Below are 20985 nucleotides of genomic sequence, written 5' to 3' on the forward strand. Positions count from 1 at the left end.
ATACACACATCTGTCTGTCTGTCTCTCTCTCTGTCACACACACACACACACACACACACACACACACACCCGTCAGTCAATGGGTTAGTAAGGTGGATCAGCAGTTAAGTGCTTGCTGCTCTTCAGGAGCACCTCAGTTCCATTTCTAGCATCCATGTCAGATGGGGCGTGATCACCTGTAATTCCATCTCCCAGGCGTCCTACCCCCTCTTCTGTCCTCCAGGCTCCTGCACTCAGATGGCACACACAGCCACATATATGTAAATAAAAATAAAAAGAGTGACTGTGTGAAGGACTGTATTATTGCTTTGACCTTTGTGCCCAGTACTAGAATTCTTTTTCTCAATTTATATTTCATTTTATTTTGTGTGCCTAAGTGTGCATATGTGCACCTCTTGTGCCAGAGGCCTTGGAGGTCAGGAAAAGGGGTCCTGTATCCTGCAACTGGAGTCGTAGACAGTTGTCAGCCATCATGTGGGAGTTGGGAATGAAACCCTGGTCCTCTGTAAGAACAGTAGAGCACTCTTAACCATGGAGCCCTCTTTTCACTCCTTGAAAACAAACTGTTTTGTTTTGGTTTTTTTGGGGGGTGGGGGTTTCAAGACAGGGTTTCTCTGTGTAGCCCTGGCTGTCCTGGAATTCACTTTGTAGACCAGGCTGGCTTCGAACTCAGAAATCCTCCTGCCTCTGCCTCCCAAGTGCTGGGATTAAAGGTGTGTTCAAACAAAATCTTTTTAAAAGATCCAAGGCCCCATGTAACCTCATTAGCCTAGAGCATACTGTGTAGCAGAGGGTCGTGACTCCGTGTAGCTCCCTGATCCCTTCCTTCCTGACCCCCACACCACACTCTGTTCTCCCTTCCTTCTGTTCCCCTCCCTCTTTCTCTCTTGAGAAGAAGTTTCACTGAAAAGCCTCAGGCTAGCTTTGAATTTAAAGGGGCCCTCCTGCTTCTGCCTCCTGAGTACTGGAACTAAAGGCATGGACTACCACGCCCGCCTGAAAATTCTTAGTTTACTATGCTAATTTCATTCTCTTTTGGTATGATAAATTACCCCGACAAAAGCAACTTAGGGCATTATTTTTAAATAAGAAATTCAAGGTTATATATTTAACTTTGGTTACAGTCCATTTTTGCTGGGAAGTTGAGGCAGCAGAAGTTGAAGCACCTAGTCACAGCACACCCACAGTCAGGGACAGAAAGGAACACGTGCATGCATGTACACTACTCACTGCGCTTCTCTGCTCTTAGTTCAGAACCTAAATCCAAGGAATGGTGTCTCCCATTTCACTTAGCACCATCAAGGTGACCTCCAGTAACCACACCCACAGGCCAGCTCTGTAGACAGTTCCGCATTGACACTCCTGCCAAGTGGTTCTAGATGGTGTCGAGTTGGCAAAGCCAACCAACACACACATGTATTTTACACCGATAGATTATATTTCTGAAAGAGGGCTGGTTTGCTATACCCCTGTGATTTTGTATATCCTTCAGTGTACCCTGTGTATAAGTGCTTTAATTTTAAAAGAGTCTAATGTGTCTTTGCCATTTATTAGCTATATTATTAAAATACTATAACTATGATATTTTAATATCAGTAAACATTAAGTTCTATGTAAAAGAGGTGGTAATACTCATGTGAATCATTTAATATTTACAATAAATTTGATAGAACTACTTAATATCTGAATTAGTATGACATGCAATTATGTATTAGATAAAGGGGTAAGGAAAAATTATAGATTTGTGTCAATTATAAACATCTGTTCCCCTAGCTCTACTTAGAAGTTATAACCCAATTAGAAACATTTGCTATTTTAACTTCTAACTTTTGGTTTCTATAAAAAGCAGATTATTTGGGATTAACTAGTCAAACTAATACAAAGAACACAACTGTTTCCCTTACTATTAAGACTTACTTAATATCTTTGTTTTGAAACAACAATGAGTAAATAAATATGGCTTTTCAACTTTTCATTTCAGTTGCTTTTGCCAAGAGTCAGCTATTTGACGTTGGTAACTGACAAAGTGAAAAAGCACTTTCAGAAGGTTATGAGACAAGAAGATGTTAGTGAGATATGGTTTGAATATGAAGGCACACCCCTGAAATGGTGAGTGAGTGTTTCTTCTTTGTTAAGCACTAATACATGCTAGCTTTATGAAGATATAGTGTCCCCAAACCGTTGTGAAAACTACAAAGAAAGAAGGCCAAGCATGGTAGCTGTAATCCCAGGATTCAAGAGGCTGAAGCAGAAAATTGCCAGGTTGAGGCTGCCCTGGTCAATATATCATATCAAATACCAGGAAAGCCAGCACCATACAGCAGGACACCGCCCCCCCCCCAAAAAAAAACCCACAAAAAACAAAACAGAAAAGGGGTGACTAGTCTGTCCTATAAGCAAGAGTTAAACCGTCCTACAGTGCTTTGTAGACATATTCTGCCTTGTCTAGCTTGTTCCAAGCCCTGGATTCAGACTCTTAACCTGTCTTTAAGACAAGCGTTGTGCAGCACACCTGTGATCCCAGCGCTCAGGTAGAGTCCAGAGGATCAGAAGTTTGTCATCTGTGGGTACATAATGAGTTCAGCCTAATCTACATGAGACCTTGCCCTTGTCCTCAGCTCCACCCACTCCTCTCTGCTCCTTCATCCCCCAACAAAAATAATGGAAAGAAAGAAAAAAAAATCTGCATTGCCAAACAATGCCATTAGAGATAGGGACCCAGTGTTCAAATACCTAATCTTGGGTGACATTTGTCATTTAAACCATCATAGAAAGGGGGAGAAATCTGCCTTCTGTTTGGATGCAATGATAGATTAATGTATTTTCTTTGTTTAAGAAATTGTTTTTACTTATGTGTATGCCTGTGTGTGTGTGATGGTATGTGCAAGTGAGTCCAGGTGCCCATGGAGGGCAGAGAGGCATCGGATACCCCACCACAGGAGTTACAGTTGGCTATTTGCCACTCTGTATGGATGCTGGGAATTGATCTGGGGAATCTCTGAAAGATCTTTGTTTTGTTAGTGTAGGTGTGTGATGTCCACCTAGGTCAGAAGAGAGTCTCGGATCCCATGGAACTAGAGTTACAGATGGTTTTGGGTCACAATTTCAGTGCTGGGAATCAAATCTGGGTCCTCTGCAAGAGCAGCAAGTGCTTTATACTGCTGAGTCAGCCATCTTTCCGACCCCTAGTATGTATTCTTAAGTGCTGAGATTCTCTCTCCAGACCCACACCCTGGCTGCTATGCTATTTTTTAAGATTCTTCAAAACTCCTAAATTTGGGTTTACCCATGTGCAGATAAGGTTTTGATATTTTCTGTTATTGAGAGTCTTACTTATTGTGCTTCCAAGCTGTTTAAAGTAGAGGTTACAAAAAGAAGGCTGTGGGAGAGGTGGAAATACACTGGGTTCCTGCATTCATGTTTCGATTTGCATGCATTTGGATGCAGAAAGGTGTTGACTAGGACGATTTAAATGAAATTTGAAAAATACAAATAGGTTAAAACACTTTCTCCCAATCTGGAAATATTAAAATAAAGAGGCTTAGGAAATAAAGGAAATTACTTAGGTGTAAACAATCTTCTTGTGTAGCCGACAAGGTCAACTTGGAAGGAACAAACTTCTGGGATCTAGGTTATATTTTTAAGGTTATGTCTCCTAGATACCACATCAGTAATGTTTGGACCAATTTCTTCTTTTTATTTCAGTAGAGTGATTTGGCTTATATTAGCTTCCTACATCCTTTGAGAAAGCACCCTGCCTCCACCCATCACTGGGAATTGAACCAGGGGTCTTGGGCATTCTGGGCAATTGCTCTTCCTCTGAACTTTATTCTCAGCTCTCTTGAAAGTTCTTTTTCCCTCGTAGACAGGATCTCTGTACCCCAGGCTGGTTAATGTTCACTCTGTTTTCCAAGCCTGTGTCAATCACTGTGTTTCTGACTGTGGCCTCTCAGCTATTGAGATACAGGTGTGTGCCAATGCTTGTCTTGAGAGCTTCAGCTCATGACCTGAACTGTCATTCTGCTGAACAGTTTCCCCTAATCTATTCTCTAATTTCCTAGTTGCTTATTTTAATTTGCCCAAATTATAACAGAAATCTATTTAAGAAAAGTAGTAGACACAATGAATGTCCAATAAGTTAAAGGTACAAGCCTAGCATAATGGTCATGCTTTTAATCCTAACACTCAGAAGGCAAAGGCAGGCAGATCTCTGAGTTTTAGGGCAGTCTGCCAGGACAGTTAAAGCTATATAGAGAGGCCCTGTCTCAAAAACGAAAAACTGTTACTGGTTCATAGATAAGTTCTAGGTCATAGTCTTTTGTAGGTTACAAGTTGTCATGGAGCCCAGCCCCAGCTCTCATGCATCTGTGTTGCTAACTTGAAAGTTATCTGATCCATCTGAAAACCGTCCTTTTTGGAATGACTTAACTAGACAGCAGAGGGTGCTCTAACACTGCAGTTTAAGGAGTGAAAATTCTTATTACTGAAACTTAAGTATTCATCACATGTATTTGATACTTGCAGACTGTAATTATCTTAAGAGAACAGTTCCATATTCTCTAAAGACTACTTTGGTAGTAAATCATGTTAATGGGTAAAATCAGGTTGGGTTTGTTGCTCAATAGGAGAATACTGGCCTCGCCTATACAAGGCCCTGGGTTTAACTCCCTACTGCTACAGGGAAAGATAATGGGGAAAAGAAAAAAAAAATTAATTAGATCTTCAACATTTGAGTAAAAAATTAAGAAAGTTCTTTTGTTTTGGTAATTGTAAGATAAATATATCTCTGCTGTGACTTTTAAATATTGTATAGACCATTTTTAGAATGGGGACTGTAGAAGTAAGAAGTTAAAACTGACTTCTGAATTGAAAAACAAACAAAAAAACCACTGCTGACCTTAAACGTAGATAGGATGCAGTGACTGAGCCGCACATGTGATCTCAAGAGCACATTCTCATAAGATGTTCTGTGCACATTCACACAAGATGTTCAGTGCACACTCACACAAGATGTTCGGTGCACATTCACACAAGATGTTATGTGCACACTCACATGAAGCTCTCTTGAGAGCTCGGGATGCTCATCACTTTTTGTAAATAATGTGGAGATTACTCCCTTATCTCCATTTTTTTTGGTCATTTTTAGCTTTTTCATTTTGTAAGGTTGTGAGTTTGGGGAATTCAAAAAATTATTTTATAAAATGGGCCTTTTCAGGGTCAGAGGTTGTACTGGACATGAGACTCAGGCCCTGTAACTAGGCAAGTACATTTAATTACGTGGGGTTTTGGTTGCCGTTGCCCTTGATTTACTCAATAAAAAATAACTCGTGAATCTTCAGTGTGGTGATTTTTCTGGGTAAGAAGTATTTATGTCTGTGACATGACCTGGGGCAGTCGTACTCTAGTGTATGGATCATCTGTGCACGCCCACCCATGCAATCGAGTGCTTCTGGAGTTAGAGGGCAACTTTTGGGAGTCTGTTCTCCAGTTCAGTCTAGGATTGGTAGGTTGAATTAAATACGCAGGTGGTTTGACCCTTCCTCTGGCCTCTATTCCCTTCCTTCCTTCCTTCCTTCCTTCCTTCCTTCCTTCCTTCCTTCCTTCCTTTCATCCATCCATCCATCCATCCATCCATCCATCCATCCATCCATCCATTCATTATTGAATGCGGGGTTACACATAGCCCTGGTTGGTGTCAAACTTGCTGTGCTTCTGAAATTAACCATTGAATTCTGGATCCTGCCTCCACTTCTTGAACGCTGGGATTATAGACAAGTTCAGCCATGCCTAGAGGGTTTTGATACTTTTTTGTAATAACTATTCTGAATCTATATTAAGATTCTGTAACTGTATATGAAAGGCATTTACATACACATATTATCACAGACCAGGGGGGTTTCCTGCTCTTTAGGTGAGTGTCTGTAGACTTACAAATTTCTAAATTTTGAAAACAAAAAGCAAGGGCTGGAGAGATGACTTATTGGTTAAGAGCACTGACTGTTCTTCTAGAGGACCCAGGTTTAATTCTCAGCATCCTCATGGTGGCTCAGAACTGTCTATAACTCCAGTCCCAAGAGATCTAATGTCCTGTTCTGGCCTTTGAGGATACTACATGCATGTAGTCCACAGACATACTTGAAGATAAAACACATATACAATGTAAAAATAAATAAAAGTTAATTTAAAAAAAGAAAAGAAAAAACAGAAACTGGCTTTAGAAACACATCTCTCAAGGTAATTGGACCAGGAGTTCAAGGCCAGCCTAAACTATGGGAGGTGCCATCTCAAAAATGGAACAAAATAGTCACTGTAAAAGCCAGATGTGGTTGTTCACATCTGTAATCCCAGCATTTAGGAGGTAGAGGTAGAAGGATTGATTGCTGTGTGTTTGAGGCCAGTGTGGTTAAGATAGTAACAGGCCAACCAAAGCTGCATAATGGAGTTGTCTTTCTAATGTAAACAAGGTATTTTTGTGTTTAAATAAACTTACAAAGAATAGGTCCCTCTTATAAGTACTGGGATGGTAATTTAACCCTACAGCAGCTGATAAGATTCCCTTGAGTACATTGAAACTGTTCTTGGAAATGGAAAAGTTAGAAGGAAACCCCTGGCAGCTGGATGGAGCTTGTGTACTGACCAGTCATGTGGCTGCGCAGTTACTTTTCTGTGATCATCCAGTAAAGCCTGTGACAGAGCGTGGTAAGATATGCTAGAAATTGGTTTGGGGGTCTTAGTTACAAATTTATGTATTTTTTTCTCTCTTTAAGATATACCTTTCATTTTTAGGCATTATCCAATTGGTTTACTATTTGATCTTCTTGCATCAAGTTCAGCTCTTCCTTGGAACATCACAGTACATTTCAAGGTATAGTTTAAATAGCCATTCCTGTTTATTTTATTTGCGATTCTTAATAGAGTAGAATTTTTTTCAAAGAAATTATTTATTTCTCCTTTTTATTTGTTCTTAAGTCCATGCTGGCCAGAAACTTACTATGTGGATTAGGTTAGCCTCAGACTCAAAGTGATTCCCCTGCTGAGCCAGACCTTTGTTCTGGGATTGCAGGCAGGCCTGCACTGATGGCTGCTTTAGTCTCTCACTTCAGACTTCCCATGGCTGCTCTTTCTGCCCTAAAATAGTCTCCAATTGCTTCCAGGTTTTTTGAGAAAACCATTTAATGTATAAACATCTTTTCTTTTTTAGAGCTGAGTAATCTATGGTCTAGAATTATAACAGGTTGTTCTATATAACCTATATATAATATAGTTATATTTACAAAACAGTCGAATTCCCAGGTGTAGATATGGGCATGAGAGCAGAGATTTGAATAACTGATACAGTTAGTTGAGAAGTTCCATAGCTAATTGGATAGAAGTCTAAAGATTTTGTGAGCCTCTGTTTTGAAACTCAATTCCTTGTAGTTTTGAGGCCAGGTAAACTTATTGTTGTGTAATTTTGTCTTACTAATTGAAAAGTACTGGTCATGGCAGAGCATAGGTGACACACTGAGTGGCTCTGGTGCCAAGGAGGCAGAGATACAAAGGTTCCGGGTTCAAGCTCAGCTAAGACTTGGGTTGTGTAAGCAATTTGAGTCCAACCTTGACTATATAATGAATCCATCTAGGAGTAAAAATGAAAATTAAAAAAAATAATAAAACAAACATCTTGGTCTCCTCCCTCTTTCCTTGTGTTCCATCGCTCCTGCTCTCATGACAGGCATTGCAGGAGTCTGAAATACATCTTGAGTTATCATTAGTAAGCAGCTCTCCAGTGGCAGTGGGCAATGGAGCGGCATCAGGAGCATGTTAGGCTCCTGTTAGGGCTGCTTACTCAGGGCTCCTAAAGACGTCTGCCCACCCTTCTCACAATTCTCTTCCTCCAGACTTGAACTCGTTTGCCACATATTATTTCCCTGTACATGGTAATGTGCTTTGCAAAGCAGTGTGCTGCTATATTTTAGTTATCCCACAGCTGTACAGGTGGAGCCACCATCCTAATAGTGTGCATGAGTTTCACTAGCCATGGTATGTGTGCAATGGGCAGTTCACGGTGGTGTGAAAATAAGACTACTTCAGACAGACAGAGAGCATCAGTATTGCCTATCAAGCCTGTCCTCTTCATTCTAGGAATAAAGAATAATCTTAGTAGTTGGATTAAATTTTAACAGTTAACTGTGATTATCTGCAGAGTTCATAGCCACTGCACTTCCAGTGCATTATTCCAGGTGGACCTGGGCTGTTGAGGATTTCAGTGCAGTTGTTAGTATAGCAAAATAGGTCTGATTTTTATAACAAGTGATGGGATCTCATTAAAACAGACCCATTTCACTTTTCTTTTTAATTTTTAAATTTGTGTGTGTGTGTGTGTGTGTGTGTGTGTGTGTGTGTAGGTACAGGTCAGAAGAGGATGTGGGCCTCTTAAACTGAATTTGTAGGAGTTTGTGAGCTGTCTGCTATGGTTGCCACGATCTGTTCTCTGGTCCACTGACAGAGCAGTAAGTGCTTGCTTGCACCCACTGAGCCTCCAGGTTGGTTTCTGCCTCATCCAGTTGACCTGGGCTACTGAATGTAATGTATGCGTTTGGCACACATACCAGTGCCTTCCAAGCCATCACATGGTTTTCTGGTGTTGATTTCGTTTGGCTGTTTCCTTCCCATCCAGTATGTTCTTACAAGTTTTGTGTTGGTTCTGTGGGCACCTCAGTGGCTTCTCCTGGCCTCAAAGGCACTGCAGTGAGGTCCCCACATGTCTGCAGTTACTGATATAGGAGCCTCTGTCTTCATCTCTATCTCCCATCTACCTGCTTCTGTGGGGTTTTTCAGCTGCTGAAAGAAAAACATTAGTGGTGTCCCTGGGTTGTTAAATGTGTGTGTGTGTTGATGTGTAAGGACTAGTGCAGTAACTGCTGAGATGCTGCTGTTACGCTATCAACACTGCTTTAGGAGTTTGGGATATGATTGAGGGACACAAAGACACTCACACAGTAAAGACACTTCAGGCTGTTTTAGAGCCTGTTTTTAAAGGTTATAACTGACCCAAATATTGTTAAACTAACTAAAAATAAATGCTGCTCAATATCATTTATGGACATGGATATAAAAGTCTTCAATAAAAATTAGCAAATTGAAGCTAGCCGTACCTAGAAAAGAACAATACACACATTGCTGAGTTTATCTCATGAATATAGGATTAATTCAACACCCAACAGTCAATCAGTGTAATTCATTACATTAGGAACATAAAGTAGAAAAACAACACACAAAATCAATAGAGAAAAAGAAAGGAGTTCAGTAACCAGTGCCGTGAAAAGCCTAAGCGAGCTTAGTAATAAAGGACAGTTTACTCAGTTTGACCAACGGCATAGCAAAAGTCTTACTAAAGGATGGTTTTTCAGTTTTTTATGTTTTTTTGTTTGTTTTTGGTTTTTAATGGTTTTTAGAGCTGAAGAGATGGTTCAGCAGTTAAGAGCACTGACTGCTCTTCCAGAGGTCCTTAGTTCAATTCCCAGCAACCACATGGTGGCTCACAACCATCTGTAATGGGATCTAACACCCTCTTCTGGTGTGTCTGAAGACAACATACTCAAATACATTAAATAAATAAATCTTTAAAAAAAAAAAAAAGATTTTAGGCTCATTCTATGTGAATGAATATTTTGCCCAAATGAATGTGTGTGCTTGCTATCTGAAGAGGCCAGAAGAGGTGTCCTGTCTTTTGGAACTAGACTTATAGATGGATCTGAGCAGCTGTTTGGATTCTGGGAACCCAGCCTGAGACCTCTGCAAGAGCGGCAAGTGCCCTTGACCACTGAGCTGTCTCCAGACCCCTACATGATGGGTTTGAATCTCGAAGAAGACAAGGATATCTGGCCCTGCCGTTTCTATAAGCACTTCTGCTATAATTCACCAAAAAAATCACTCCTGCTTAAGATTGTGCAGTTAAAGACCAGAGGTCTTTTAGGGTCAGTCCAAAGCCTTTCCACAGCCCAGTTTTACTCTGGCAAGTAGCTAAGGTATGCAAACGCTCCAGTAGGAAGGCCTTGGAAACCAAAAGTTGCTCTGGGGAGGGCAGCTTGAGCGCATCAGCTGTGAAGCTGTGGGAGGGTCTCTTGGAACCAGGAGTTGTGATGGCTGGTGTTTGTGACATGAGGTATTTCTAACATGGAGGCTTCTGACATTCTACATTTCTGGGTACAGAATGTGGTGTGTGCCCGCTGTCTCTCGTGGACAGAATTTGCATAAGGACACACAGAAGTCACATTATGCTCATCTTCTTACCTCATGTGCCAGCTGCTTTGGAACAAATGCAAACGATTTGTACAGAAAGTTCACAGAACCTATGAATTCCCAATAAATACATGAAAGGTGCCTATCATCTTTAGTCATCAGGGAAATGTAAATTAAAACCAAAGAGAGATATTACTTTACATGTCCTAGGATGACTGAGATGAAGACGGCTGGTGATACCCCTGACACTGAGCCCAGAGCTGGGCAGGTTGCTAAGGAAAGCCTAGCAAGCACTGCAAGAGAGTGGTTCAGCAGTGGTTAAATGCCATTAAACGTCCCCCTGGACCAGTGTGCGCAACCTTGCTGTTTGTAGCTGTGTGTTGACAAAGACAAAAAGATGTCTACTAGGACACTTGCTGTGACTCCTCACAGCAAGCAGCCTTATTAACCAAGTAAAAGTTAGGAATAATCACTCTAGCAACAGGGTTTTAAGATTCAACACAGTAGTCATTCACTGACACCTTAGTAACAGAAAAGAGTAGGTTTCTGATGTGTGCAGTCAGTCACAGTAAATCTCAAAAGCATGCTAAGTCAGTGATGCTGTTTCTCACATGATATATTTGTGAGATGTTATTATAGGCAAAACTGGTGCAGCAGATTATGTCAGTGGTTGCTGGCGTAGGGAAGTGGGAGCTCGCTGCACAGGGCACGAGGCACCTTGAAGTAAACATTGGTAGAGAGTGAGGGAATAGTAGTAGTTGCAGTTAACTTTTGCTGAGGAATGAGGGATGTGGTTGCTTATCTGTTGCAATGCTCTCTATCTTGTTTGGTTGATAGTTATTCAAAATTCATCTTACTAAAACTTCCTATGTTTCATTGCATATGAATCTTATCTCTATAATTTGACTTATTTAAGAAAAATACTGATAAGAAAGATACTGAGAAATGAGGTCATTATCTCTGGTTTATAGATCATAAGAGTTCTGATGCCTGTGGATATGTAAGCAAGCATTATAGTCCTGGCCAGTATTATTACTACAGAGTCCAATATAGGGACAGTGTAAAATTCTGCCTTGACTTGGTGGGTGAAAGGGAAAGTGTCCTGGATATTGTGTCATAGAAGCTGAACCTGAGCTGAAGCTTTTTTGGCCAGATGTATAAGTAGACAGACAAGGAGAAAGGAAGGTTCAGAAAGCTGGTGTGAGGACAGAGATGAGAGGGTGTTGCTGGAAGAACTGGAAAAAAAAAAAAGTTGAAAATGGGAGCTACTCAAGTGTTTGGAGCAGGGTGTGTGTGTGTGTGTGTGTGTGTGTGTGTGTGTGTGTGTGTGTGTATAATGGGGTTAGGGCAGGTTAGCAAACTCAGATAATTAGAATCTTGATGGCTTTGATTATATCCTAAAAGGTCTTAATTTTTAGAAGGTCACTTTGGCTCTCAGTTCAAAACCATTAAGGGTGTAGAATTACATAGCTTAAACTGCTGATTTGTTGCAGCCTAGAGCCAACAGAGAGGGGATCGCAGTTGAAGGATTGCCCAGATCAGAATGGGCTGTGCACAAGTATGTTGGGGATTACTTTGATTGTTAGCTGACATAGAGGGTCCACCTCCCCACCCCCACCCCCGTGGATAGCACCCTAACCTGGGCAGGAGGTACTGGACTGTATTAGAAAGCTGCTGAGGATGAGCCTCCTGGCTAGAGAGCTAGCACACAGCTAAAAGGCTTATGTGAACTCGTGGTGATAAATCATGAGTTGTAGCCAAAGAGAAGTTGAGTTGGAGTTTGTGTTTGACTTTAGGTAGGTGTTTTCGGTAGGAATTATGTATGTGGGATGCTCCTAAGAGGCGAGAATGAGCAGGGCTACTCCATGGGAGAATCTAAAGATAGGGCCTAGGAAAGAAACATGATGAGAAAAACTATCCTATAGATTGTGGCAAGGAGTGATGATTGGTAAAGCTAAGCTTGTAGGTAGCTTGTAATTAGAATCTTAAAAAATAAGTGAGACAGCCAGCTATTGGATGGAACACAGGGTCCCCAATGGAGGAGCTAGAGAAAGTACCCAAGGAGCTGAAGGGGGCTGCAACCCTGTAGGTGGAACAACAATATGAACTAACCAGTACCCCCTGAGCTCGTGTCTCTAGCTGCATATGTAGCAGAAGATGGCCTAATCGGCCATCACTGGGAAGAGAGGCCGCTTGGTCTTGCAAACTTTATATGACCCAGCACAAGGCAAGGCCTGGGCCAAGTAGTGGGAGTGGGTGGGTAGGGGAGCAGGGGTGGGGGTGGGGGTATAGGGAACTTTCGGGATAGCATTTGAAATGTAAATAAAGAAAATAATAATAATAAATAAATAAATAAATAAGTGAGAAACTTCGCTTGGTGTATGGTACGCTTATTTTAGCATTGGCTCATTTACCTTTCTCTTTTTTCTTTTGTATTTTAAGACAGGGGTTTGTAACTTTGGTTGGCCCCTAAACTGCAAAACCAGTGACTTTGAATTCATGGTCCTCAAATGTTGAAATTACAGGCATGTGTCACCATGTCTGACATTTAACTTCTGTCAGCTTTTGGGTTGTGGCTGGGAGGCACTGAAGGAGTGGGTTCTAAGTTCACATCACCCGTGCTGGCCTCGGATTTGCATCCCTCTTACCACTACCTCCTGAATCTGGAAGTATAACAGGCATGGAATTACTTTTCCCAGTGTAGTCTTTCTTTTCTTAGAAAATAATACACTAGAAGAAATACTTGGGGGAAAAAATGCCCTTCACTCCCTACCCTTTTATGTACATGAAAGTAATTTTGGGACACTTTTTAAAAAATTTTTATTAAAGTAAATTATAAATTATGACTTTATATTTTTCATTCTGAAAGCTGTGTCTTCTACTAGAGGTGATGGTAATCCAACAGTGAGAGCTCATGGTTAATAAGATACTTGATTCTTTACATGTGACATGAAAGCATTGCTTAGTTGCTTTAACAAGTGGTATTGCTAATAGATTGAATTTTTTCACTTACTTGTAAGAAGTGCTTTGATTTAATGATATTCATTTACTGATAACCCATCTAGATACATTGCAGACACTCAGTGAATATTCTAATTAATGCAATTATAATCTCTAGAAGGAGAACCTAAGAATGTAGCTCAGTGGTAGAACACAGAAAGTCCTGGCTTTGGCCCTTAGAATGTGGTAGGGATTGTACGTGTGAAGTAATAAAAAGACACCTCCACACCTCAAATGAATGGATTTCTAAAGGGAGTCTTCCTTCGTATCCTGTAAAAGTGCAATTAAATCTACTTTGCCATGCTTTCAATTTGGAAGATAATGAGAGTAAACACGGCATCCCTCCGTCTGGGAGAGGTTGTTTGAGTCAGGAAGATAAGGATGTGTACACAATGGCTAGTGCACATTAGGAGAGATGGAAATGTAATGGATCAAGGATCTGTTTGTAACTTCACTGTGGTCTTTACTCTCACTTGGGTAGATGTGCAGGGCAGTCGTGGTGCAGCATCTGTCACTTTCTGCAGTGTGCGTTCTTCAGCTGCCTTGACTGTATAAGTAGCTCAACTCTGTTCTATTACTGCCCTCCCTTGTCTCCTGAGTTCCTATCATTGAGATTTCAAAGCCTTCCTAGATTGAGCTGGGTCTTCTGGTTCCAAAGGCCACACATTTGTGATTGCTAGTGTCGGTTATAGGTGTCATACATGTGATATGCTTAGGAACATACAAGAGGTAACTTCACAGATGAGGATTATTGGGAACAGTACAGATTGTGTCAAATGGACAGTAATTGCTAAATTAATTTTTAAAATATTTGTAGCTATCACAATAATGAAATGTGTCATGCTGTGAACACTGGTGAGCAGGGAAATGTAGTTCTCCTGAGAAGCTAATTTATGTTTACTTACTCGTTTTGTGTGTGTGTTTCCTTTGGTAGAGTTTTCCAGAAAAGGACCTTCTACACTGTCCGTCCAAGGATGTGGTGGAAGCTCACTTTATGTCGTGTATGAAAGAAGCTGATGCTTTAAAGCACAAAAGTCAAGTGATCAACGAAATGCAGAAAAAAGACCACAAGCAGCTCTGGATGGGACTGCAGAATGGTAACTACACAGTGCCTGACTCCTGAGTTTGTAGTACACAGCCATAGCCCTGTGAGCAGGTCATGCTTTCGCTGTATGAGTTAGCCCTGGCCACCACGCCCAAACCCACACAGTATGTACTCCACTTCAGATCTGCACAGTCATCTCTTCCATTTCAGCTTGCAGTGTTGCTGTGTTTCTGATGCTCTCTCACAGCTGGTCACTTAGCTTATGATTTTAGAAAGAGTGCGCTCCTCATCCCTTAGGCATGGTTCTGTTTTGGATCATAGTTGGAAGATGAATGCATCCTGAAAGGTCTCTACTCACACCAGGGCTGCAGGTCTGGCCTCCTCTTCTTCACAGTAGTACATTTGCTTTGTGCTTGGCTTCTCCATTGCCATGCTGTGATTTCGACTCTGCTCCTAAGGCCGTAGCTTGGTTGTTAGAGTGCTTGCCTAGCCTTCAGAAGCCCCAGCTTGATCCTCAGCTTGGCATGAGCCTGCATAGTGGTGCGTGTACTCTGGAGGTGAAAACAAGTAGATCAGAATTGGCGGGTTATCAGCTACACAGCAAGTTCAAAGCCAGTCTTGGTACATGAGAAGAGGGGGGTTCAGAGAGGAAAAGAGAGAGGAAGGAAGGAAAGGGGGAAGAGAGAGAGTCAGTGAGGCAAATAGAGAGAGGGGAAAAAAATACTTCTGTTGGAATATGAGGTCATCTGCACTCCTATCTTTTGGAGATTTGTAGCCTCTTGCTTTTGCTTACAGTGATTGTCCTGAAATGCTTACAGGTTGGTTGTAGAGGCCTGACTCTACCTGGATCCAGGATGTATGATTAAGCAATACCAATTCCTTAATTATATTTTTCAGAGTTTAGCTACTGTGGCATATTAACCATAAATAATTATATAAGATACAATTTTGTTGCTAGCTTTATGTGTGTATATGTATATGCACATGCTATATATGTACATGTCTGCACATGCTATAAGTGCATGCTTATGCGGGCCAAAGGAAGGTGTCGGACCCCTAGGACTGAGGTTACCAGCTATGAGGAGCTGTTGGAAACTGAGCTGAGGGTGCTGGAGGTGAGCTTCGGTCCTCTGGAAGGACTTTAACCACTAAACCACCTTTCCTGCCTCTGTTGCTAGCATGTTAGTGTGCACATCATTACATACTGACGGAGGTGCTCTTGATGGGGGACAAACCATGTTACATCTTAGTGTCTATTGATTAGTTACTCTGCATTTGCCATTCACAACATAAACAGCAGGACATGTGGTGCTGCAGCTTCCTTGTGTGCTTTGGGGGGTAAGAGAATGGCGCAGACACTGCACGTGCAGCTGTGGTGTGCCCTGAGTAGCAGAGAGTGAGGACTGTTGACGTGACAGCAGGAGGAACTCATTCTGGAGAAGTCGTTAACATAGTGAGGGTAGCAGACAGGTCCCAGAGTAGTAAGACTGTTGATGCTCAGAGGTAATGCAAGAAATAAAAGTTACAGATAGGATGTTTAATTAGCAAATGTTTTGGTTCATATAGGTATAGCAAAGATGGTGTCACATAACTTTGCTGTGCTTTACAAGAAATGTAATGTGTACGTGTGGAGTGCGTGTGGAAGCAGTCACTTGTGCATGCCTCTGCAGAAGCAAAGGCTGGCTTTGGGTCTCTTTCTCCATTGCTCTTCACCTTACGTCCTCAGACAGGGCCTCACTGAGTTTAGAGCTCTCCATTTTAGGCACTAGCTGGCCAGCAAACCTGGGATCTGCCTGTCTCTCTGTCCTTAGGGGTGGACTTACAGGCTCACATTACCATGCCGGACTTTTGTATGTGGGTGCCAGGAACAGAATTCAGGTCCTCGTTCTTGAATAGCAAGCATTGTACAAAAGAGCCATCTCCTCTGTAATTTCTCTTTTGTTTTCTTTCTCTCTCTTTCTTTGTTTCTTTCCTATCTTTCTTCCTTCCTTTCTTTTTTGAGACAGATCCTCTCTGTTTATTTATACTCAGCCTTTTAACTTAGCTACTTATGAAATAGTATTGCATGTGTTATATGTGGTGTGTATGTGTGTGTGTGTGTGTGTGTGTGTGTGTATGGTGTGTGTGTGTGTATGGTATGTGTGGGGTGGGGTGTGTGTGTTCTGTGTGTGGGGTGTGTGTGTGTTGTATGTGTGTGGTGTGTATGTTGTGTGGGGGTGGGGTGTGTGTTCTTTGTGGGGTGTGTGTGTGTTGTATGTGTGTGGTGTGTGTGTTGTATGTGTATAGTGTGTATGTTGTGTGTGGGGTGTGTGTGTGTGTGTGTGTATGTGTGTGTGTGTGTGTGTGTGTGTGTGTATGTGTGTGTGTGTGTGTGTAGTGATACTGAAATAAGACCTCATGTCCAATCTGGTTTGAAACTTGACTATATAGCTAGGATGGCCCTGAACTCCTGGTCCTCCTGTTTCTACCCTCAAGGTCTGGGATTACTTGAAGTCAATTTTTTCTTTGATCTTTTCTCTTTCTGAGTCCCAGCTTCTATATGACATGGTCTCTTGCAGCTGGCCTCCACCCGTAAGTGTTGTGTTTACTGGCTTGTGCTGCTAACACAACTGAGTGGGCATTATACTTTGAGGTTATAAATCTTTTTAATTATGAGGTGACAATTTTTGATGGGAAAAAAGCATGTCAGTACTAGGTTATATATTCCAAATATGAAACTATGCAACAATTCCATGTAGCCCAAATCAAATGTAAACCTAACAGAAGGATGAGAATTATGATATACATCACAAAATATGTGCCTTACATACTGAGGTCACTGAAGTCACAACACTCTGAACTTTCCATAGAGTTTAGTAAATATCCAATAGGCACTGACTGAGCAGCAGTGCGGTGTCAGTGAGAAAGAACTTACGCTGGATCTTCTTCTTGGCCAAGGGCAAACACAAAGATACAAGACATGGGACTGCTGGGCAGTGGTGGTGCATGCTTTTAATCCTAGTACTCGGGAGGCAGAGGCAGGTGGATTTCTAAGTTCGAGGCCAGCCTGGTCTACAGAGTGAGTTCCAAGATAGCCAGGGCTATACAGAGTCTCAAAAAAACAAATAAAATAAAATAAGACATGGGACTGTCCTAACTACCCATGCACACTGGAAAGGTAACATGTGGCTCAAACATGGAAAGTACACTTGGTGGCAGGGAAGGCCTGCACATGCCTGTACCTGTACTCCAGGCACTTAGGAAGTTGAAGCAGGAGGTAGTGAGCCACAGGAGGGGGAGGGGGATGATGGCATCATTCTATGATTTTTATATCTTTCTCAAATTATTAGAATATTCTCTACATACAAAACACACACACACACACACACACACACACACACACACACACACGAGCACGCTATGAAGTAGAACATCAGAGATGGCAGGCTGGCTCAGTGAGCAGACAGGCACTTGCCAACAAGCCTGCCAGCCAGCGCTCAGCCCTCCCACCCATGGAAGGAGAGAACTAGCTCCCGTGATTAGCCTCTCTCCATGCCATGGTGCCCATGGATAGGTAGACATAAAGTTGCTGAAGTTAACTGTGGAATGTTTGTGAACGCAGATGCTCCATTGTCTCTCTGTTTGGAAGACTGCCTCTCCTTTTCTGGCCATTGAACTTCTCGTGTCTTTACAGTTTCTGTATGGTCATCTTTTGTAGGAAGCCTTCTGTTTGTAGTTAGCAATGTGTATCTAACTTGTCCTGACATTGCAGAGAAGGTGTGGTCCTCTGGCACCTGGGGACACAGAGCCAGCTCCTGGACTGCAGGCAGCAGCGCAGGGCTCCTGCACTTGTGCCGCGGGCGCTGCCCTGTGCATGCCTTTTGTTTTCTGGTGTTCCTGCACTGCTCTTTTCTTTTCTTTTCTTTTCTTTTCTTTTCTTTTCTTTTCTTTTCTTTTCTTTTCTTTTCTTTTCTCTTTTCTTTTCTTTTCTTTTCTTTTCTTTTCAAAGATGTATTTATTTATTATCATAAGTACACTGTAGCTGTCTTCAGACACACCAGAAGAGGGCACCAGATCTCATTACGGATGGTTGTGAGCCACCATGTGGTTGCTGGGAACTGAACTCAGGACCTTCAGAAGAGCAGTCGGGTGCTCTTACCAACTGAGCCATCTCTCCAGCCCCCCCCCCCTTTTTTTTTTTTTTTTTTTTTTTTTTTTTTTTTGGTTTTTCGAGACAGGGGGGTTTCTCCGTATAGCTCTGGCTGTCCTGGAACTCACTCTGTAGACCAGGCTGGCCTCGAACTCAGAAATCCGCCTGCCTCTGCCTCCCGAGTGCTGCCCCCCCCTTTTTTAAAGATTTATTTATTATAGCACTGCTGTTTTCTATCATGTGCTACAGAATGCTCAAGGGGTTGGCATATATCTTGCACTTTTATCCTCAAAACGTGGTGTTACTTACAGAGGAAAAGACATAAGTTTTGATTTACTTTTTTTTTTATCTTTCTCACATGACCAGGAAGTACTATTAAAGTGTTTCATAAATAGTGTAATATTCTTAGTTTAAATTATTTATGGAAATGGCTTTTTATATTTAAGGGCTTTTTTTTTTTTTTTTGGTGACAAGGTCCTGATTGTGAGGTCATAGAGCTGTTGTCATCTTTGTGTAGATGTAGTTGTAAATTTGTCCAAATTCAAGCAAAGCAGGTGGGCCACTGTTCCATTCAGAGCTGCACCTGGAGAACAATGAGGCTAAGCACAAGTTTCAGCGAGTTTTGAATACTTTCAAATGCTAATTTTAATCTCAAAGCTCTCTGAAGGAGAAATAAGAAAACCTCATGAAACCAAGAAAACTCATTTAAGGCATAATGTGCCTTTCAGTTTTTTATAGGGTTTCAGTTTAGATACGAGAATGTGCCACCTCTCTGAAACAGTTAATGGTGACAAACAGAAAAGAAAGTAGCATTTTTATTTATGGGACAGTTGTCAATTCATGTGGAGGATTTCTGTTCAGCGTCACACTGTATGGGGAGATTTGAGGAAATCACTAAAAGATTACAAGAATGGTACAAGGCTTAGCTTTTATCCACTCTTCTCTGAGTGTAGCTACTCCTTTTTCTGTTTGGGTTTTTGAGACAAGTTGTTCAGGCTAGACAAATGTTTAGTCCCCTGCCTCAGCTTCTAAGTGATGGGATGTGGGTGTGCATTACCATGGCCAGAGTGAATCAACACTTACAAAAAAAAAAAAGATTTAAAGTTCCATACACTTGCAGATAAAAGTAAGATTTAGCTGTTAAATACACTTAAAATTTCCATTACTTATAAAATGTCGTTAGACTTTTTAATTAGCTTACAGTGTGCTGTTTACCACACACACTCACCACTTGATTGTTTTTCCTTTGTTGAGACAGGGTTCTAGTATATTCTGACTTCAACTTAGGATCCTTCTGCCTCAGTCTCTCAAATGTTGGGATGGCATGCATGTGCAAACACTCGACTCGTTTGCCATTTTTAACATAAAACTGGTTTTAAGAGGAAATAGGAATTTTGCAAGTAGACTTGTGCTCTTGCATTAAGGTGGCTAGGGATAGAAGACTTCTGCAAAGGTGAGGTGAGCTCTAAAGGGTGAGAAGAGCCAGCTTGTATTACAGAGCCATGTTTCAAAATACAAGGCAAGAAAGCTTGGTTTAGTCTTAGTCTCTGCACACTTTTACAACAAGGGCGCCAGAGGCCCGAAACAGTAAATACCGACTTTATATATCTCTGGAGACTGCAGTAGTGTGAGGCAAGACACCTTCAGACCCAGTGTCTGCACAGGGGAGGGTTTCCCTGGATCCTCACGAGTGAAAGCGCCCTGGGTCTCATTTATAAGGGCACTAGTCCCACTGGTAAAGGCTCAGCATTAGACAACATTGTCTCTAAACTTCTTGGCCACTCAATACCATAAAGCCTATGGACCGTGACTGTGGTGAGGTGGAGGGGGTGATGATTTAGTTCACAGCAGGTACGTTCCAAACCTCACAGAGAACTGATGTCTTAGATATAGTGTCACAGGAGGAAAGGACGAGTCAGTGTTTTGGAGGAATGGGAAAGAATCTATCATGTGGGTTCTTGTAGGCCAAGGCTAAAATGGGAAGGTTTGAGGGCAATGGGAAGAGCCAGTGAAGGAGGGGTTTTGCCCAAAGAGTGCTGAAGCAGCACCTGGCTGCTGAATATCGGGTGGGGAGGAGAGGCAGGAGCAGAAGCGGGGAATGTGGTGACCAACAGTGGATAGAAAGACAGAACTCTGTGCTTGAAGGTCATTTTGAAGGTAGAATTGACAAAACCGTTTTATTAGATTGAGTATAGTGACGAAATGCTTATTATGGGATCCTGATGGTGTTCTATGCACTGAACTGTGAAATACTAGATACAGAGAAAATAAGTATGGTGTTGGGAGCAAAGCAGACTTATCTTATGGCTCAAAGTTTGAGCTGTGCGAGGCAGCCACATGGAAGTAGACTAAGTTGTTGGTAGAAGTACTTAGTGTGTGAGACAGTGGATGGAGAAAGTGCAGTAGACCAGGCTCTAACGCTGCACCGTCTAAACTCTCACACTGTCCCATTTCACAGGCAGTGCCTATTTGATAATTATCTTTCGCCTGTCATAATTTCTGGTTGCAGACCAGTGAATAAGTTAGCCTACATGTATCGTTGAAGAGTCTACAGCATAGTGAGAAAATTGTTTCAAGTTTTAGCTTC

The 20985-nt window shown here is 41.8% G+C and overlaps 1 protein-coding gene across 2 annotated transcripts in view; it reads left to right on the forward strand.

Moving 5' to 3' along the window:
• Window positions 1–20985, forward strand: part of Atg5 (autophagy related 5) — a 97894-nt gene that overhangs the window by 21131 nt on the left and 55778 nt on the right. The window contains exons 3-5 of one of the 2 annotated variants that reach the window (XM_021205048.2): window positions 1982–2109; window positions 6787–6865; window positions 14159–14321. In XM_021205048.2, the coding sequence (XP_021060707.1) occupies window positions 1982–2109; window positions 6787–6865; window positions 14159–14321 (370 nt within the window). Of the gene's footprint in view, window positions 1–1981; window positions 2110–6786; window positions 6866–14158; window positions 14322–20985 lie in introns of those variants that run through there. The other variant, XM_029542402.1, reaches the window with a different exon arrangement.

The sequence above is a fragment of the Mus pahari genome, chromosome 9 (assembly GCF_900095145.1).
Source record: "Mus pahari chromosome 9, PAHARI_EIJ_v1.1, whole genome shotgun sequence".
NCBI classification, from domain to species: Eukaryota; Metazoa; Chordata; class Mammalia; order Rodentia; family Muridae; genus Mus; species Mus pahari.